Here is a 19,883-nt window from a genome sequence, read left to right on the forward strand (position 1 = left end):
TCTCTGTTGATAGTGAATCTATCTCGGCTATCTTAAAGTATTAACTTTTCCCGTAGGGGAATGTTTTATTACGGACGTAGATACGAGTTGTAAAAGTTCGCTCCTGTGTATATTGTGCAGGTCGATAGATGAAGAACAGCGAGCATAAATTGTTAAGAAATCGAACCGATACTATCAGAGACATGCCTCATTATTCTCCTTCCGCTTTCTCTGTAACGTCCCTTTACATTGATTTATTTTGATCGATTCCACTGAACGATAATATCAACGACTTTCGACATTTTCTTGAGCGATTGGTTTTACGAGCAATTCCCAGTGGCCCAATCGTGCTTTATCGACCGTTCCGGTAAATCGTTAAATTTACACTGATATCTTTATTTTTAAAGGATGTCCAAAAGAGGTTGGGTCTGATAAGTGACTCTTAGCCATTAAAATCAATTGAAATGTAGTGTCTTTATAATGTCCACACATAAACAGCATAAAATCGATACATATCTTAAAATTTAGTGGTTTACAAATGTAGTCTATTACACGTTACAGTAGTTTAAGCGTCATCGGTTCTCTAGGGAGCGAGTTTGTTGTATAAAAGTATTACAGAAATATTTATTGCATATGCTCGTGGATCCAGCCGATGTAGGAGGCCACGCGAGTGTAGACGGATGGCATGTGGCTCGATCCGCATGGCATCATACCCCATGACACGATACCAACTTGGACTGCCTTGTCGCCAACAATTTGGGCAAGTGGGCCACCAGAGTCACCCTGTAAACAAGACGAATTGTTAATTAAACAGCTGAGTAGACTCAGAAGACACTTAAGTCGCTGAAGAAAGAATGCCGAGTAGACTCACAGAGCAAGCGGACACCTCTTTGCCAGCAATTCCACTGCAGACCTGGGTGTCGAAAAGTTCGGGTTGCTGGCCATCAACTGGTACGGAGGTGAGTTCCTTGTAGCATTCGTCGTTGTCGAGGATTGGAACAACAGCCTTCTGCAGAACAGTTGGCATAACAGGGCGAGTGCTCTTGGAGGTGGATCCCCATCCAGACAGAACAGCTTCTCCAGTTTGTTTCTGGTTCTGAGTTGGCAGGCCAACGGGAGCTACTTTCTCGTTGAATTGCAGAGGAGACGCCAGCTTCAGCAGGGCGATGTCGTGTTGAGCGACACCTCTGTAAGTTCACAGAGAAATGTATGTTAGTGAGATACGAGGCCATTGTTTGCTTTAGAGTAGCCACAGAGCATGTACACTTTTATCTTCTTCAGTTTACGTTGGACAGTAGGAACTGTCTGAACAGATATTACAAATTATCGTGCAGCTGAGAAGAACTGCTGGCCATTTTGCGGGAAGTACAGCGCAAATGAATGATCTATCTTTTAAGGATCTTCCATGGATACTTAGTCGCTTAGTGGCTATTACAATTAATTGGGCTATCCCAGTTGTTCGTGAACGGGTCTTTTCTCTCTGAGCCTATATTCCAGAACAACTACCATGTATGCATAGAATGCTGCAGGAATAAACGTAAAGCTCTTGTGGCAGCAAGTGATTTAGGAGATACGAACCCAGGGTAGCCACTGTGGACGGTGCTCTTGACAACGTCGATTGCCTGTTCGAATTGTTCGTTCTTGTTGAGGTAGTATTTGCCAGCAACGATTCTAAGTTTCCCGAACTTCTGGACACAGTGGCCAGCTGTCAAGACGAATTTCTCAGCGATGATAGATCCACCACAGATGTGGCTGTACCCAAGAATGGGTGGGATCCCCCATTGAAGGGAGACCTGGTATGGGAATTCTCCGGGACTAGCGTTGACGCCATCGGTGATTCTGGGTACCAGGCCGTTGGGGGCAGCCCAGCAGACTATGACAACAGTAAAAAGTTAAAGGTGTTGCAATAATATGCCTCAGAAGAGTGGTGTGTCAAAAAATGGTAAATGGGCATAGTCCCATGGATGAAGTCCATGGTCCTGGGCGAGGTCTCTAGTAAAATATTGTGTTCTAGTGACGTTAATTTGTTAATAGAATGATGATTTAAGCATTGAAATCGTTATAGTGGAGAAATACACAGGTCCTTACCCTGAAGCACGAGGACTGCAGCAAGAACACACTTGGAGAACATTTTCGTACACTTAGCTCGGTGCAACTGAAGCATCCAGTCGTGAATTACGATTTTTATACGTTGTAATTAGTCGATATCTCGCGATAATCCCAGACCTGTTTGCGTTTACACGAATTACGTTTTTGAGATTATTTGATTATCGTTTAGTATCAAGATTTGTCTAATAATACAGCACAACATCATCTCCATCTGAAAGATTGTCTCGCCTTGATGTCTTGACAAGACACGAGTCGATATTCTTGAAAGCTTATGTGAAACGTGGACGTTTCATTCTATGTACAGGGAAATTATTGTAGTGGTTAGAAAGGCATGCAACTAATCGTGTATGAAATAATAAGTGCATCGTATTGTGTGATTAGTAGTCCTATTTTTAATATTTTTTTTTTCATTTTCACATGTACCTATATACTACATACTTCAATAAATACATTATTTCCTTATTTATTACACGTAAATTACGACGAACTATTTAGTTTTCGATTACACTTTCCACAGTTCTATCGATACTTTACAATATTTACACGTCACTTCTGGACAAGTTTGACTATTCGAAGTAATTTCTTGGTGTAAAATATAAAAATCTTTTTAACTCCCTCATTAGGCTAGGTATTCCAATCTGATATGAAACAGATTCATCAATTAAGTTATTGAACTTTACACATTTAAGCGCTTCATACCGAAATGAGATTTAGCATATTATCTCCAATCGGCGGCGATCGAAATCTTATCGTAACGAAATGCCGCAATCATCCTGGTGTGCAGACAGATTCCTGTTATGATGCTTGTTGACGGTTTTTGTTTTCATTATTCAAATGAAAACACACCAGACCACTCGCATTTTGCGCTTGGGCTCTCCAGTTTCTTTGTAGACAATTGCTTGATTCAACGAACCTCACGTGTTGCAAGTGACTAGACGAGCGATCGTTTTTATCCCCGCCCAAGTTTCCCTCGCGGTGGGTACAATTTGCGTCGCCGGAAGTAGAAATCCGTAAGTACCACGATCTCGAAGTTCCAGGGTGTAGGCGTACTTGATACCAGCTACACCCTTTGCCCAATCGTCGGAAGCTCCTGGAAAAATCGATTATCCCCAGTCATGCCTTGTGCTTCAAATAGATTAAGGACTCGGTAACACTATTTCTTTTTCATTGGCAATTAATTAAATTTCAAGCTTGATATCTGCCTTTTACTTTGCGAGTGGTTTTCCCTCACTCTTTTTAAAATTTTGGGACCAGAGTTGGGCATTACTCGAATAAATTTTGTACTCCAATGATCTCGAATAAGAATTGCGAATAAAATGAAGTTATTCGAGAATAACGAATAATTTTTTATTCGAATAAATTTGTATTCCAAACCAAAACCCTTATTCGCAGCTTCGAATAAATTTGCACTCCAAACCAAAACGCTTATTCGCTGTTTCGGATAAATTTTTATTCGGAGTAAAAAATTATTCGTAATTCTCGAATAACCTCGTCTTATTCGTGAATCTTATTCGAAGTGACTCGAATGAAAATTTAGTCGATTAATGCCTAACTCTGGCTGGGACTCGTTAGAAAAAAGGAGCATTATACTGTCAACGATTGTATAAATTACACAATGAATCGACATAACGATCGACTCCTCAAAACATTCATCGGTGAGGATCTCGAATCAGATAAATGGCGTAGCAGTCTAACGGTTATCAGTTCAATTAACTACAGGATGATCGGACGATTTGTATTCAATACGTGGTCGAATGTTATCAAATGATGCGGATATCGATCTTCCCCTTCCTGTCTCGTTATTTTTAACTTATCATACCTGAAGTGGGGTAGAGCAGGTCAGCCGATGGACCAAGTTGATAACTGGTGCCATGAACCTTTGAAATCGCGTTTATCGCTTTCCTGGCGGCGTTCGCTAATTCCGAGTAATCAGAGGGCTTCGAGTACGTATAACCCCACGGTACCAGCCACATTTGCGAGTAGGAGTGCAACGTTAGATACATTCTGAAACGTTCATCAGGTTACCCTCCTAACTTGTCTACCAATCACTTAAACGACAGTATTAAGTCTATAAAACAATGTTTCCCAACCTTCTTCGAGTCGCGGTCCCATTTTTTAATACTCAAATAACCTGCGACCCCCTCCCCCCGTATGAAGTAAGGGTAAATTTAATAAGGTAAAGAAAACACATTAAAAATAGGTATTTCAGAATATAATTCTAACTAAAATAAGATAATTAAATAAAATAAATAAGTGCTAACCATCGCCAACTAAAAGTAACTGTGGCGACCACCTTGAAAACACTTCGCGACCCACAGGTTGGGAATCACTGCTATAAAAGCCTTCCGAACCTAAAGGGTGTAACTCTAATCACTGTACTTCATCATCGAAGCTCATTCACCTGATATTCTGCTTATTGGCAAGGATGTAATCAGCCATTGCCTTCGTTTCAGGCTCAGAGAACGCGTGTGGACCAGCGTAGATTTCGTGACACGGGTCCAGACTCGCCCCTCCGTCCTCCACTTCGCCCCAATGGTACCCAAAGTTCCTATTCGGGTCGACACCCTCGCAATTGCCCCAGAACCACCTCGCGTACCGGTTCACCAGTTGAAGGAGGCTAGAATGGAAGGACCTGTGTAGAAGATCATCGGGGAAACAACGTAGTCTGGTGAATCCTCGGTATCTAATCGTTGGGCAAACAGTCTCCCTTGGGGAAAGTGTCGTACCGGCTGTCGTCTTGATTCTCCCCGTGGTTGCTTCGCGTTTTTCGCCACAGCCTGTCGCTGGTGTGAGTGAACTCGTAGCCATCTGGATTCGCCACTGGCAGGATCATCCAGTCCGCATTATCGAGCAGTTTCGCGTAGCTCGCGTTTTTCTCCACCAGCTGGCTGATGATGTAGGTCGCCACGGCGGAGCCGATCCATTCGCGTGCGTGCATGCCTGCCGAATGCGAGGGAAGACAATTCCAGGGAAAGAACGGGGCTAACGGTATAGGATTGTATAAGACGCGATGGGAATTCCGTATTCTGGGGGACCTAATGACCTAATGGTTGAAACGAAAAGTTTGTGGTGGATAATCTAGATTCTACATCGTGAACCTCGAATCTGCTTTCCATACGGATGAGTTCAATTCAGAATTGAAGAGTCCTTGTAGAAAACAGTGTAAGCGCCAAATGTAAGAAAGAAAATTTTTAGGGAAAATGTTCTTAGTGCCAATGGTAATACTATAGTATAGAATTTGACTTTTGGCACTTGCATTGCTTTCTGCAAGGAGTATTTAATTATGTTTAGGCTAGAGTTCACTTAAGGATTTAAAATAGCAGTCGATGCATTCCAGAAGACGTTTTCCATTTAGCGTACACTTGGTTCAGTAGTAGCTATGTGACAGAAGATTTGAGGAAAGTGTAATTCGATTTAGCTTAAGTCCATGTTTCCTACCTCCCTGGCGTTTTTTACGATGCGGATGTGTAATGAAAGTAGAAACAGGACAATTAGAAAGGCATCAAAGGGCATCACGAGACACTCATGTGGGAGTAACTGCTTTTCAGTGACCACAGGCAACCGGATTTAATCTCTGAGCCTGATTGATGCGGTACTTGAGCTTTCTGAAGAGGTGTTCGACGAGATACAATTCTCTGTGCCTTCAGATAGCAATATAAATTCTGATGCAACTTTCATTGGCGTTGCATGAAAAGATAATGCCATTAGACAGAGACCGATACATTTATTGATCAATACGACATGTGTAAATTGAACGAACTCGTGAATTCCATACTCGTGCTCTTAAATGGTGGTAGTAAATTTAAATTAACGACACTTGAATGCGTTCATCCATTTCATAAACCTACACTTTCCATTGAGAATTGAGGAATTCCCAAAGTTGAGAAAGGGGATTGAGAATATTTTTATTGCCCTCCATAATAATATTACGAAAGAGAAACTTCGAAATCCAGTGCGCACGTGTATTCGCATAGTAATAGGAAAATGTTTGAAAGCGACTTGAATGAATCTTCCATATGAGAACTGGTTTCAATCCTAACGTATACGTGCCACTCGCGCAGAAGACACTTTATTATGCGGACTGTTGTTAAGCTGTGAATGTAAATCCACGAGATGCTAGCGAGAATAATAAAGTTCTAGATTTCGAGTCAGAGGCTGAAACGCTAGACCATATTTTCCCGTTGCCTGAATAATTTCACACGAGTCAAGTGAATGACAAGCACGTACGAGCGCGACAAGCTTCTCCATTTTTCCCGCGTTCCTGTCTGGTAACTGGGTACACGCGCATTGAAGGACTCCTTTTCGGAAGATCTAGAACTCACCGGCATCTATCCATATCGCTGGCTTAGCTTTCCCTTCTTTGTTCGGTCCAGTGGAAATTTTTAGCATCTTGATAGGTTGCCCGTTGTAACTGCTCCCTATGGTTATCAATTCAACTAGCTTCGAGTACTTGAACGCCAAGTATTCCAAGTATCTGACGATCTCTGAAGAGGAATGTGTTCGATATTGATGGAAACGCAGGTTCTTCTGCAGAAAGGAAGCTTCGATCCGGAAAATAGTTTTTAATTACCTCTGTATCGATGATATCTCTTCCAGGTCATAGTGTGGCCTTGGGTGGTGACGAGATCTTCCCGTTGCTCTTTCGACATCGTCGGGTTCTGATGGGCTATCGTTTTCTGCCGCGAAACGTAAAGCACAGAAATCGTTGAAGAGTAATATGATTATGAATGAAACTGCAATCTAAAATAAATCCTTTACCTGAAGATCAGGTATCAGTACTTTGAAATCGATCCCCCTGTCTCTGAGGAACGCTTTCAACTCAGGAATTAGACCTGGGGCGACGACCATGTCTGTCGTTCTGAAATATTAATATTCTCGTCCAGACAGATTGTTCAGTTGCATCTAAGGCGCGCACAGAGGAGTCAGACGTACTTATTAAACATCGGCTGGGTCCAGAACTTGATGTCTTCCGGCTCGGTATCACTAAGGTCCTTCACCTCGTTCACTTGCCCCTCAGTACTGGGGAACAGTCTAATCAGTTGGTGGTTCTTGTAGTTGACCCTTCGGGACTTTGATTTTGCAGCTTTCTCTGGGCCTATTATACTAGTCACGATAGAGCCGATGCCGTTAGCTACCGCAGAAAACATCGATTCGAAGATTTCAACGATAGAAAATCCTCTGCCTGCATTCCCGAAGCACGGCGCTGCAGATTCGTTCGTTCTATTGGGGACAGTATCCTCTGCAACTGTATACCTGAAACAGCACCACGATTTTCCTGTTAGAACCCCGTTCAGTTTCATTTTTAGTACTGGAATTCCCAAGGATTTCTAGGTGCTTCGTTGATCTTTAAATTTATACATCGAATAGCTGCGGAAATCATATTACAGTGTTAGAAAATTATATCACAAGACGAACTTAACGATTACAATTGCACGCAGGTACTAGGTAGACGAGTTTCCACTTTGGAGAACACAATTCTACCAAATTCCTCCTCAAGAAAGCCGAAAATCTGTCTTTAAACCAACAACGTGTCACATCACTGGTAAGTTTGTGTTCGCGAAATGCAAAGGTAAGTTGATGCAACACCAACCGCGGTATTTCCTGGCTCCCTTTTTCCAAGGACCACACCCCCTTTTCCAAGGCCGAACAGTTTAGCGATTGTTGCACGGGCAGCTCGAAATCACCGCGCTGTGGTCGCGCTGCGGTTCGATTCGACGTGATAATGATCGACAAACCAAGGACGATGGACATGACCGACTCGACGTCGATAGCCATGGCGTGGCCTGGATCAGGCAGGGATGTGCGATCCTCTCGAGGTCTTCTTGTTGACTGTGTACTCGCGGACCGAGCCGGAACCAGTCTTGCGACTTGTTGCTCGTAATCGTATGCGAAAAAAGACAGTTTCACTGGTCTGCCCCACGGGCCCAGCTTACGGGATTTCTGTATGGTATTCAGTACTCGGGTTCCTCCACGGGCTGCGGGGCCCGCGATGGCAGCGAAGAACACGAGGTTAGTTGAAGATAATTCTTTACCTTGCTAAGTGGAATGCCGTTTCTACGGCAGCAGGTATCATTCGGTTGAGTTGACGTTCTAATGACACGTCGAGGGAAATGAATGGCTCAATGCTTAAAGATTGAAGACTACAGGGTAAAGAAGGTATATTATAAGGTGTAATATTGCATCCTTATCATTTTCTTTCGCGTTCATCATTTCAGCATAATCCGAGATAATCTTGGGTATTAGTGCACCCGAGTATAATTCAATTAGATTAATTTGAAAAATGGTTTGAAGAAAAAGTTGACGTCTTAACTCCATTCAGGGATATTGAATGAATCTTCTCTGCAAGTAACACGCGTGCTCGGGTCCCACGCGAATAAGGAACGCGGTGAACGGAAAATATTCTGCTACTTTTCTTCGCAAAGCCGCTCTTTCCGTTCTAATCCGTTAACGGTAATTCAGATCTGTTACTTACCGCGCAGCACGCTCAGCGGATCCACTTCACTTCCATTCTGTGCGAATGGATAATCCGCTATGCAACGCGAATAATATCGCGTAATTTGCTAGCAGCTTTCCCTCTCGTCGGAGGGGACGCATAATGTTGCATTACACGCAACTTGTGGGACTATCGAAGGTAACGTGCTTTAGGATTTGGTCCCTTGGAATATTCTACTTTCCATGCACAGACATGGCTATTTTAGATAAAGAAGTTGCAGCAAAAAATAGAAAGAAAATGAAAGGAATTTATGACCCAGTTCTATTGTACCACGAACCGTGATGTGGGCTACATAACACCACTATTTTTTCTCTTAATAATTATCCGAACGTCACCGATTGTTACGCTGCGAATATGGTTTATTATCGTTACAACTATAAGAGCGTGCCGTTGCGGCACGCTTAACCATACAATTATTGCGTGAACGTACGTAATAATAGAGCGTAAATAAGTAATAATAATTAACAATTATTATATAATGACTGGTGTTAAATTAATAATTACTCTGTTAGTCGGGTTTCCACGTGTACGAAATGAAACATATAGTATAAGACGAGACAACGGTCGCCTGAACGGCCGGAGACGCGGCCGTCGGCGACAGAAAACGATAGAACAGAGGAGGGAAGAAAGGTCGTATGGTTTCGCTGGGCCCTTCACACGAGAAGCCGAAATCTATCTCGTCGAATTCTTATCTGGCGGTTATACACATATCGAATTTTGCCCAGCACAGTGTCTGGCAACAATTCCTCCTCCCTCTTCGTTCATCACGTGCTTCATCAACCCTGCAGAACGCCGTAAGAGGAGGAAACGCTGGTCCCGACCGATCTTCCCGTTTACATCAAGGAAATTAGAAGAACAGGGAGAAGAAGAATCGCTGCCACGTGGAGGCTACAACTGTTTCGCTGCAAGTCCTCCCGCGGCACGGTATTGTCGTAATTACATGTAACATCCTTTCGTAATAATTGACTGTTTATCGTCGTCCTCGCCGATGGGATCCTCCTTCGTCGGTTCGAAGCCGGCTTTGATACGAAGGAAGTCACTCGCGAGGACGAATAATGGCAAGAACCTACAGGGGGGGATCATCAAAGAAAACCACATGTGTGTGTGTGTGATGCTTCGTTTCGATACGCTACTCCTCTTCGAGTATCGTTTATGTGTTCCGTCTCGTTGACGCCCTGGAATCGACTCGAGTCGATTCGCTTCGTACCTGAACGCCCACGCTGCCTCTTCGCATCGGCTCCTTTCGACCGGAGAACCGCCGACGGTCCTCCACCTTCGCCCGCTACCTTACATCCTCCGTTACCTTTATTTACAGTTATTTATAACGTCACCTAATCCGCACCGCGACGTAACAATTCGCCGATAAACATTACTCGAGAGTCCCCGGTGTAACGGCCGATACAACGTACATGGATTCAACTATCGTTCGCGCAATGGTACATGCAAGCGCGGTCGCTAAGCGAGTACGCCATCAGCTTTTCACAGCTCTCCTTTCATACGCCACGAATGCCGCGACGCGCCCCGAGATTCGCGCGAAGAGCAACGGTGGATACTCGTCAATCTACGACTACCAGCTATCGTTCAGCGTGCATATTCGTCTCGTGTATTAGGTATCGCCGTGGAAGCAAAGTATAACGTTGCACTCTGTAACATCCTCGCCGTTTAAGGCCTGCCCTTGTACCGAACGGAACTGAACGCGACGATGGTTGCCCGATCGTGTCACGAACGACTTCGAATCCGCGGTGTGCTTCGATTGTACCGTGAACGATCTCGATTAGAAAAATTCGTAGAAAATTATGGTAGTACGTAGCGGAGGTGGCCTCCGAGCTATTACAGAACGTAAAGCGTCTCCCGTTCACCTTCCTGCATCCTGCCCGCAATCTATCTGATAACTTTCCGCCGCGGGAAAGTACTGAAGAAGTGAAATTATCCATTTAGCCTTCGATGATGTCCCACGGTTTCCCGATTCTGCTTGGGTTACATCGCGCCATCGTACTTTGCTCCGAGCATCGTTTATATTACTCTACTATCCGCTAATGTAATTGCCAACAGTTAACGATCCCCATTAACAACAATCGCCCCTGAAGCGCGCGTGAACGCCGACGTAAGGATGGAATCGAGTTTCTTCTTTCATCCTTCTATGGAGGGACCTCTCAAACCCTATCGATAATTTCTACTGTACTGTTTAGAACGTTCATGCTCTACTGACTCGACTCTACTGTCACGAGATGCATGAAGAGTGACGATTAAGAGAGTCAACTAGCGTTATTCGAATCGTGCGTGTCTCGTTGATGAAATCCTATTTGATGAATACATCAATTCTCTTCTTTACTTCGACATCGGAGCCATTCGTTCCCGCCACTGAATCGCTGCTATTCTGTCGTCGATCGATCGTCGGAGCTCGATGATGGGTTTCATTAATCGAGACTCTGGAAGAACGCGTACGATGGACGCGACGACCTAGACGATGTTGGCTTTGGACACGGAGTTGCCCATCAAGACCTTGTTCACGAAATTCACGATGGCCACCGCTGGCTGCTCTGGTTCCAGTTCCGCGAACACGTGGCACTGATTGTCCGACTTGTGGGCGGGCTTCCTCGCCACGAACCCGAAGCACCTACTGGAACAATAGATCGTTTTGAAGAGCATGGTCCAGGGACGTTGGAAAATGGTTAGGTTTCCCGGAGCCAATTTGAATTCGAGTGGCATTCTGTGAGGGATGAACTTACTGGGCGCTGACTGGTCGTCCAGTTTCCTCGCTGGTGAAATCCCAGGTGCGTTCCTCGGTGTCCATGCCGCAATAGCTAATGTTGTTCGTGGGGTAGTGCCTGCGGAAGAAAAGCTTCCGCGCGTTGTCTGTCAGAGTAATCCCCTGCGAGGAAACCTTGAAATGAACGATGGTCGCAGTGGGCAGTGGTTTCTGTTCGAGCATGGTTGTGACTGCCTTCTTGATCGCCTGGGGCCCGGTCAGGGACTCTGTGTCCATGGTGAATAGGTACAAAACGTTGCAGGCTAAAAAGTAATAGGGTGTAAATATAATAACACCACCATCGGTTGTTCCTCGATCAGAAAGGATTGATGACACGACGAGGCAACAAGTATCGTGCCTCACATGAGACTTTAATCTCACGAGACAATTGTTTAATTATTTTTTAATCATTTTAGCTTCGTAAAATTAGACTCACGAGTCAAGCTTCGTGATACACTTTCGTTTCATCATAGAAAAGTTTAGAAACATTAAGTTTTTTAAATGACTCACCTGCACCCTGTGCAAACCATTGCTGCGCAGTGTTCGCGCCAGGTGAATCGAGGGCCCTGGCCGCAGCTTCCGGCTCAGGGAGCAGTAACTGGCACGGCAAAGCCATCGCCATCAAGCTGTGCTGGTAAACTAGCGCTGACAGAGAGCTGAAGACTGGTTCGTTGGCGCATCCCTTAAGCCTGACACCTCTAGAAGTCGGCTCGATCAAGAAGTGCCTGACGAGCTCGCTCGAAGGATCCCTGGGGCTGCTTGGTGCGCCTGGAGGTGGGATTGCTACTTTCAGGGCCAGGCCGAAGGCTCCTGGGAAGGAGTTGCTGTCTCGAACGACGAATGTTCCTGGCGCTGCATCCTTCAGCATTGAGATTGCTGCAAGACATACATATCCGCATGTTCCAATCTTCTTTGAATTGTAGGACACAAAGCAGTGGCGCACTCAGAATTTAATCTTGGGGGTGTCGAGTTGAACGGATAAAAATATTTGTAACGCAAATTCAATAAAATTCAGTAGGTGGATATAAAAATTTATTTAAAGAACGATATCCAGTTTTCTTTTCCTTTTACAAAGCTCTTGAATTACTTCAGGGCTGGTTACATTAATCACCTTCCTCCTTTATCTTTGGGGGGTGCCAGGGCCTCTTGCCCTCCCCCTCTGGGTGCGCCACTGATACAAAGTAATACAGTGCAGAGGTTCAACTCAGGTGGAGAAATTAGTGTCTTATAATCAGTGGAATAATTACCTTGCTCGCGAGATATGTTTGGCTTGTACCAGATCCTGCTGGTGTCACGCACGAATTTCACATTGGCATCAGCTACTTCCTGAGGCTCGGTGTTCGAGTGGACACTCGACCGCCTCGAACCGTAATACTGCACCTGAGGAGACGATTGGCCGCCGCTGTTTATGGAGGTATAAGACGCGGCACTCTGAAACACGATGGTAACTCTTCAATACCGAGAGCCACCTCCGATCAGCCTTGTGCCTGTCGCATGTGTCTGTTACACGTACCTTGGGACTTTGGGCGAATTCGATGTGAGTCGGAGTGCCGGGGCTGCGCGAGACAGCTTGGGACTGCGACATCATCGACTCGTTTATCGGAGAAACGGATCGGTCCTTGCTACAAGGAAGCAATCACAGGTGTCGTTACAAAGTAGATTTCCAGGGGGATCGTTTTCCGTGCAGGCAGACTCGCGCGTGTACGTGTGTTTGTCGGGTGACTCGTGCAAAGTGGTGTACGGCCGTGAGAAAACATCGGAAACGTGGTAGTACATACAAGAGCTGAGAGAAAGACGGAGGGAATGGGAGGTGGGATATTGACGCAAGGAACGCAGAGAGAAAAAACATGATCATGTGAATCGAGCGAGTTGCAAATAACTCTTTACCTAATGGCAATGCATTTTTTACACGCATGACTCTCGAGGAAATACTCTATCGTTATATACGCGGCAATGTACACACAGATTCTTTGAAGTGATATTAATTAATGATATTCAATTCCTCCCATCGTTAAATAAATGCTGTGGAAAAATTGCTGCATTTTCTACTCTTCCCATGAACAGATTTTAATTCGAATTCCCTACTGTCTTCGCGTTGATGATGCGTTCTAGGTGGCACACGATGCAAGAAGCTCGAGCTTTTGTTAGTTCGACAGGTGCAATACACACACGACGACTGTACGTGTCCTCGGTTCGTCGTTTATATTTCAATATTGCTGCAAAGTGGCGCGACTGCATCGTTTCCCGTGAAACCATTTTATTTGCCTACCCTCCCCCGAGCGATACCACGAGTCCTTGCTATTTCCAGCTGCTTTCAGATATTCAGATGTAATAGAAATGCAACAATGCAAGTGATTTCTCGGTACGATGCAGTTGCAGCGAAAGTGTACCAACACACACGGTTAGTGGCACGACATTAAACATTCACGAGACGCATCCTCGGGATCGACGCGCGCCTTCGCCACGTCGATCGCTCGCACCGTCGTTCAGACACGGAAATTTGCAAATTCCACGCGTTCCAGTGCTATCAATCATATATTACCTATAGTCGAACGACGCCGATTGGTTAGTGAGCGGCCATCGTTTGTTATGCGTTTGTTTAAGTGGCCCGCTTGCCGGGAAACTCAAGCGTCTAGAATCACGAACATCAGTCTGCGTCATAATCATTGCCTCTTCAGCAATGCTCGGTAAAATGGTACTGTTTTAAACCGCGACCGAGACGTATTGTCTCTCAGTGATCGTTCCCGAATGAATTTCAAAATCAAACGTGAAAAGAGATGTACAAACGTCTCTTTTTATTCCAAGATCGTCGACCTCAATCGATCGCGACGGTAAAATAATTGAAAACTAACAAAACTTCAATTTTATAGTAAGTGGACGGGGAAAGAACTTCAATTTTTGTACTCGGTGAATTGTTTTCTTCCTCGAGTACCTACTTAGCTGTCAGGGTGTGATTCTAAGTGTCTAGAGACTCAAACGTTAACGACACTAATCGATGGGGTGAAAAACACGTTAGCGATGAAATAAAAAATAAGAAACATTGCCAACCTCTGTGTCGTCGGACTCTTGGGAGGAAGTCCCGCCTCCTTCGAGACTTCCCTTCGTTCTTCGATGTAGATCGTTCGTTCGCTTGCGTAATTCCCGACGTTGTTATTGTTGTTCCCGCTCGCCTCGACGTTGTTCACGTTGTTGTTGTTGTTGTTCGCGTTGTAGCTGGTGTTCGAGGTGGAGTAGGTGCGATCGGCGGCGAACGTCACCGTCGGCGACGAGTTGTTTACGTACGGCGTTCGAGGATGCACCGGAAAGGCAGGTGTCTGCGGTCTCGAGGCACTGCCGACCACCGCGCTTCCAGGACTGACGCTCCTCTCGGTCCACGATGACGTCGAGTCATTGTGCGACTGTGAATATTCACGAAATCTTCATCGTCTTGATCGGAACGCACATAAATGATAGATAAAAGAATACTGCACATTTCTAATCGGTCTGTGCGTTCGGCTGAAGCGAAGCGTGCCAAGCGATCTTGGAGTTTCCAGTGAAATGTACAATATCAATTTTGAGAAGTGTGTGGACAAGGAACGGTGTCGAATTTTATTCAATATTAGAGAGAGACTTTATCTTCGATAGAAAGATTAGAAGATTGAGTTCACGAAGAACTGAATGAGATGCGGTTGTTTAAAAAAAAACATTATACAGAGGATGTTTCACAGCTACGGTATTTAGTACTCTGACAAAAATCAGTGAGAGGCCTATAGTCTTTTTTAGTGTACTCTTGCTAAACCCATTTTCTCCTTTCGCGAGCTCTGTTGCTCACAAAGGAAAATCCCCAACCCGCAAATTCAGAAAATTATAAAACTTTGGGGATATGCAGAGCAAATTCACTTTAAGAAGTTAAAATTGGCCTCTGAAAATCCGGCTATTTTCCGATTTTGTGTTATAACTCGTGAGCTGTGAAATAATTGCTTTACCAAATGATAGTCCTAATTAAAAGAAGTAACTTTTGTCATCTGGAGTCAATTTCATCCCCTGAGTGAATTTGGGCTGCAAAAAATTACGTTGTGCTCTGACAATCTGTTGTATTTCCTTTTTCGGGATCATCCCTTGCTAGTCAAATTCACACCCCCAGCTCTGAAGCACCCTGTATCGGTACGAAACACTATCGCCATCGTCCGACTATCCCGCGATCCTTGTGCACACGCAAGAGAGTGGCCGTAACTCGGAAGTAAAATACTGTTGCGAGTGAAGACGCTAAGTTAGGATTGCTGCAGGAGTAGGCATCGCAGCCGGGACAAACCTGGGTGCAATTCTGCCATGCTTTGGGCGACTGGTTAGGGGAGCAATTAGTGATGGCGTTAGCAACGTTGCTGCTCACTGATGACGTAGTTGCTGGGCTGATGCTCGAGGGATGATCGTTCTCGACCTTGTTAGTCACGGATGGGGGCGAGCGAACGGGCGAAATTTCAGCCAGTGATTGAATGAGGCTCACGAGAGGGTCTCCGCTGCTTTGCACGGCCGATTGCTGGTCAACCACGGCCAGCAATCCTGCGTCCACGTGATCGGTGCTGCTGTCGTTGCTGGCCACGGTGATTCTGTCGCAGCTTTGATACGTTACCGCTCTGTTCCGCGACTCCGGCCGAGCGTTCCGAGGGAAATCCTGCGTTATCGCTTGCTTCTGCTCCGAGTGATTAACGACAGCGTTGCTGGTGGTTAGCGGCTGGTGCTGCTGGCGGTGCTCGCGTAGCAAAGCGTCCGCGCGAGCGAAGCTGTCGCTGCGCGACTCGGGCCGAGGCGGCTGCGACTTTTCCACGCTAACGAACGCTGCTTGTTGCTGCATTGCTAGTCCTAAGGGTTGCACGGCTGCTAAGCCTGAGCGGGGGGATGTCGGAGGGCTCTGGAAAGCAAGCCAAGCGCTTCATGCTAGAGGGAGCAGAGGATTTTAATCCTTTCCGTGCTGCCAGCGGTGTTCGAACGAACCGATATTGTGCCAGCGATATCCAATTACTTAAAAAACTCGTCGTTAGTGAATTAATTGCATTAATTTCTTCTACCATTATTTACGCTCGCGAATGCAGATCGCGTTATGGCAGAGATGAGATTCTTAATGATCAGCGTGTAACTAATAACAAGCGAGGATAGAATCTTTGGAATCTCCGCCCAGAATTTTCTACAGTAATTCTCGTTAATCGATGCCACGACACAGAGGGGTGTAATTTATACATGGAGGACTGAATCGAACGCGAAAATGCCATTCCGCGCTATCGACTCCTGTCGCCGGTGCATAATTATTTCCCTTTTAGTCGTGCCACCCATCGCGGAACACTCTGCATAATGATTGGCCGAAGAGAAAGGCAGAAGAAAGGGTTAAGCTGTACTCCGTCTGTAACTACGTGATCTTCTTTGCGATCTACGCTCTAAGGGGCTATTTCTTGCTGTTTAGGATCTAACTGAGGGTCATAACCATAAAATACGGTCTAACCGCAGGAGTTGCTTTTACAGTCGCCGTCTACGAGGGCCTAAATTGTAGCGTTCGTGCTGCCGCCGTCTCATCTAAGCATGCCGGGATCGATCGTTCCGAATTTATTATCCTTATTAGCGATAATTACTTTAAGTAGCTCGGTGCTTTGGGTAACAGGCGCTTGGCCAATCTTCGCGATGCATTTCCAACAGTTTCAACGGCTTAATAAGTGTTTAGTACGATAGTCTCCATTCGAAGATCTTCCACGAATAACCATAAATACTTCGCGGCCACGATCGATCCCAGCTGAGAGCTCGCAGGGCAGACTACCGTTTCACACTGGCTTACCTGGCTGTCGCTGTACTTGCGATATTCGTAAGCTCGCTTCACCGACATGAAGGGGCGCTCGTTCACGCTCTCGGCCCGCGGTCTTCCCAGGGTACCGGGTCCGCTGGTACCGTTGTACTTCCGACTGCTGGAGCGTTGTGGAAGCAGAGGGCTGGCCGGCGCCGAGGTGTAGGGAGCCGGCCTCGATTGCGTCTAAATTAATCGACAACGACTCTGTCATTCCATGCCATTCTCACGTTTTGCCATTCCAAGCGTAGATAGGATTCACATTCCTAGAATGTCCACGGGATGTGATATCTGCGTTCTTCCTTACCTGCCCAGAAATCGAATTCACCGTCCACATGTCGTCGTCATCATCGAGAACCGCGGAGTCACTGGCGTACCCATCGTGCCTCAGTCTTCCTCTCTGCAAGCTCCTCAGCTCCCCGATCACGCGATTCCCGGTCTCCTGCCGCCAAAGTTTGCCCGGGTTCCTCTCGTCCCTTCTGGCCGCGAGCTTCAACTGCTGCTGCCTCAGCCACGACAATCTGCCGGCAACACATAGCAAGGTAAAACTTCTCCACTCTCCTTAGGAACACTTACCGGCGGGAATCAATTCAATTCGAACGACAGAATCATTCGCGGGGCAGATGGAACACGCTTCCAAGGGAAACAGTATGATCGACGAGGATACGCGAGATCCTCTGTCACCTGTCGCCGGCGAGCAGCCCGGTCCCAGAGGAGCAGCTGTTTTCATCCTGTACCTCGCGACTCCTCGCTTTCGCGCTTCTTCTAACGGCGCGGCGCTCGGGTTACTCGCGAGCGGATGAAAATACGAGAAGCCACTTTCACGACGGGGAGGGAGGAACACGAGACGCGCGAGTCGAGTAACAAAGCCTCGTTAGAACCGGCAACAAACCGGCCCGTCACGGTTACAGTCGGAAGAGGAACGGAATCGGGACCTCCTACCACGACGGGATCCCGGATAATTGCATCCTGATCGACGAGGTCGCTTCGGGCCATCGGCTCTCTGTTTCGCTCTCGCGCTCCAGATCGTGATAAATGGATCTCCGCGGCCCCGGCCGTTCGTTTTTGTTTACGAGTAACGAAATTTATATTCCACGGCCTACCGGAATATGGCCGAGCGCTTACGATCCCGGGAGGATCGTAAACCGCCCACAATGTGTGTTCCTGGACCAGACAAATGGGCAACACGCTACGTACCGCGGCTACACGTGCAAATTGAACTGCCCGGGCCGGGCTCGTGAAAAGAAACGAGGAGTTCTTGTAATGAGCCGCCCTGTACTTCATCTTCCCAATAGCTTCCCCTGCTGGTTATTACGAGTAGGGGACTCCCGGACCAAGAAAATTAATCTGCGTGCTCCGGGAAAAGCGATTAAAGGACGGCTGAATGATTATTTGGAGGCTGCTTTCGCTTCGGCTACACGCGAATCGCGGATGAAAAGTATATTTCATTAAAGTACAGTTGCCAGAGGGAACTTGCTACCCTCCTCTGAGCTCTCCATGCTTTTACCTGAATTCGGGCGCCTCTGTTTTCATTTAGAGGCTGCGCAGAGTGCACAGCTACCAGATAAGAATTTGACGAATGACAGAGTCTCCCGAGCGCACTGTGTCAACGTGGAGCGTAATGATCGCGTCCACGTCGAGAGGCCAGATTTTCCACTTCTCGTGGATTACACGCGGTGGAAACAGACTTTTTTTCCAGAACAATACAGCTGAGGACCAGGGAAAGGGGGTCGCCTCGGACCGTCCGGAAAGGACGACGGAAATATACGAACCCACCGAGGAAAATTGTACGCGGCTCTGCGAGCCGCTTTTGTGCTCCCGCATCGAGTGACTTCCGAGTTCCTCCGCCGGTGCACCGAGGGGACGGAAGAATTGTTAGTGGAAAGAAATACACTTGGAGCGGCGGAGGGATTACGGGGAAAACGAATAATGAACGGGAGCAAGTGGAAGGGGGTGGGCTTGCGTCGGCCGATTTAGCCTGTCTCGCCTGTTCTATATTTATAATTATGTCAGAGGGCGAGCAGAGCCCAGGAATAGGAGACGTCTCGCTCTCTTTCTCCCAGAGAGACGCTTTTTCTAGCGACGTTACCGCGGAAATGGTGCGAATTCCGAGAAAGGTGCCCCGCGAAGAATTCCCGAACGGAGCGTGGCAACAGCCGATCGGCTTCGCGAAATTTTTACGCGAGGTCGTGCCGATTCGGTGAAACTACAGTTAACGTTTGGTATTTTCAACGATTGTTTCCAGCGAAACGGTCCCCGTAGATGGAGCTTTAACGGCCGCGCGCGGAGAACCTGAAAACCGAGAATCGAGACAAGGAACGAACGGTGAAGCCCCGAAAGGAGAACTTCTTTGCGGCTGAGAAAGCAGACCTGCCAAACGTCTGTCGACTCCGTCGACCATAAACGTCGCCTGTTTCTCCATCGTAGCGGGCCGCGGTTTTTCATAAATATCCGGGCGAAACCGGCGGTTTCGCAGGCTGCGGCTCAGGTCCGGCGACCGGCACGGTTTATTTTCACGGGCTTTCGGGGGCTGGCGACTCGATACACAAAACGAGCCGTATTTTAGCGGCGACGCTGCTATCCGGGAGTTCGACGAACCCCGTTCAAGGAGCTCACGGTTAACAAACTTGTTAAACCCGTGGACCCCTGCTTTCTCCTCCATTCAGATAAGGTTTCCACGGGTTGAGCGACCGAATTACGAGCGTTCGCGATCAACGGCCACTTGAAATTGATAAAATCACACGTGG

At 46.6% G+C, this 19,883-nt stretch overlaps 3 protein-coding genes across 16 annotated transcripts in view; all 3 read right to left on the reverse strand.

Annotated features, from left to right (window-relative positions):
• Positions 1–603: 603 nt before the first annotated feature.
• Positions 604–2,110, reverse strand: LOC143374915 (trypsin-1-like). The gene is made up of 4 exons (XM_076823466.1): positions 2,068–2,110; positions 1,558–1,852; positions 851–1,166; positions 604–762 (listed from the first exon to the last, which is right to left on the reverse strand). The coding sequence occupies exons 1-4, from the start codon at positions 2,108–2,110 to the stop codon at positions 604–606; spliced, it is 813 nt and encodes a 270-aa protein (XP_076679581.1).
• On the reverse strand, positions 1,779–8,684 carry LOC143374823 (carboxypeptidase B). Of its 2 annotated transcripts, none has more exons than XM_076823333.1 (10): positions 7,679–8,684; positions 7,021–7,341; positions 6,847–6,946; positions 6,659–6,764; positions 6,411–6,572; positions 4,815–5,028; positions 4,490–4,705; positions 3,908–4,092; positions 2,068–3,178; positions 1,779–1,852 (listed from the first exon to the last, which is right to left on the reverse strand). In XM_076823333.1, exons 1-9 carry the CDS (start codon positions 7,861–7,863, stop codon positions 3,003–3,005), a joined length of 1,665 nt encoding a protein of 554 aa, XP_076679448.1. In that variant the 5' UTR covers positions 7,864–8,684; the 3' UTR covers positions 1,779–1,852; positions 2,068–3,002. The 2 variants fall into 2 exon arrangements, with proteins under 2 accessions (XP_076679448.1, XP_076679446.1); XM_076823331.1 differs by having other exon boundaries at positions 4,490–4,720.
• A 235-nt stretch (positions 8,685–8,919) lies between these two features.
• By (focal adhesion protein tensin) overlaps positions 8,920–19,883 on the reverse strand; it is a 159,559-nt gene continuing 148,595 nt past the window's right edge. For 8 of the 13 annotated variants that reach the window (XM_076823271.1, XM_076823270.1, XM_076823278.1 and 5 more), the window contains 10 exons: positions 17,444–17,657; positions 17,131–17,322; positions 15,622–16,218; positions 14,379–14,728; positions 13,873–13,962; positions 12,844–12,952; positions 12,578–12,761; positions 11,841–12,206; positions 11,311–11,593; positions 8,920–11,201 (listed from right to left, as the gene is read on the reverse strand). In XM_076823271.1, coding sequence (XP_076679386.1) covers positions 11,042–11,201; positions 11,311–11,593; positions 11,841–12,206; positions 12,578–12,761; positions 12,844–12,952; positions 13,873–13,962; positions 14,379–14,728; positions 15,622–16,218; positions 17,131–17,322; positions 17,444–17,657 — 2,545 coding nt within the window. In that variant the 3' untranslated portion in view covers positions 8,920–11,041. The remainder of the gene's footprint in view (positions 11,202–11,310; positions 11,594–11,840; positions 12,207–12,577; positions 12,762–12,843; positions 12,953–13,872; positions 13,963–14,378; positions 14,729–15,621; positions 16,219–17,130; positions 17,323–17,443; positions 17,658–19,883) is intronic. The other 5 variants (XM_076823277.1, XM_076823272.1, XM_076823274.1 and 2 more) reach the window with 5 other exon arrangements.

The sequence above is a fragment of the Andrena cerasifolii genome, chromosome 11 (assembly GCF_050908995.1).
Source record: "Andrena cerasifolii isolate SP2316 chromosome 11, iyAndCera1_principal, whole genome shotgun sequence".
Lineage (NCBI taxonomy): Eukaryota > Metazoa > Arthropoda > Insecta > Hymenoptera > Andrenidae > Andrena > Andrena cerasifolii.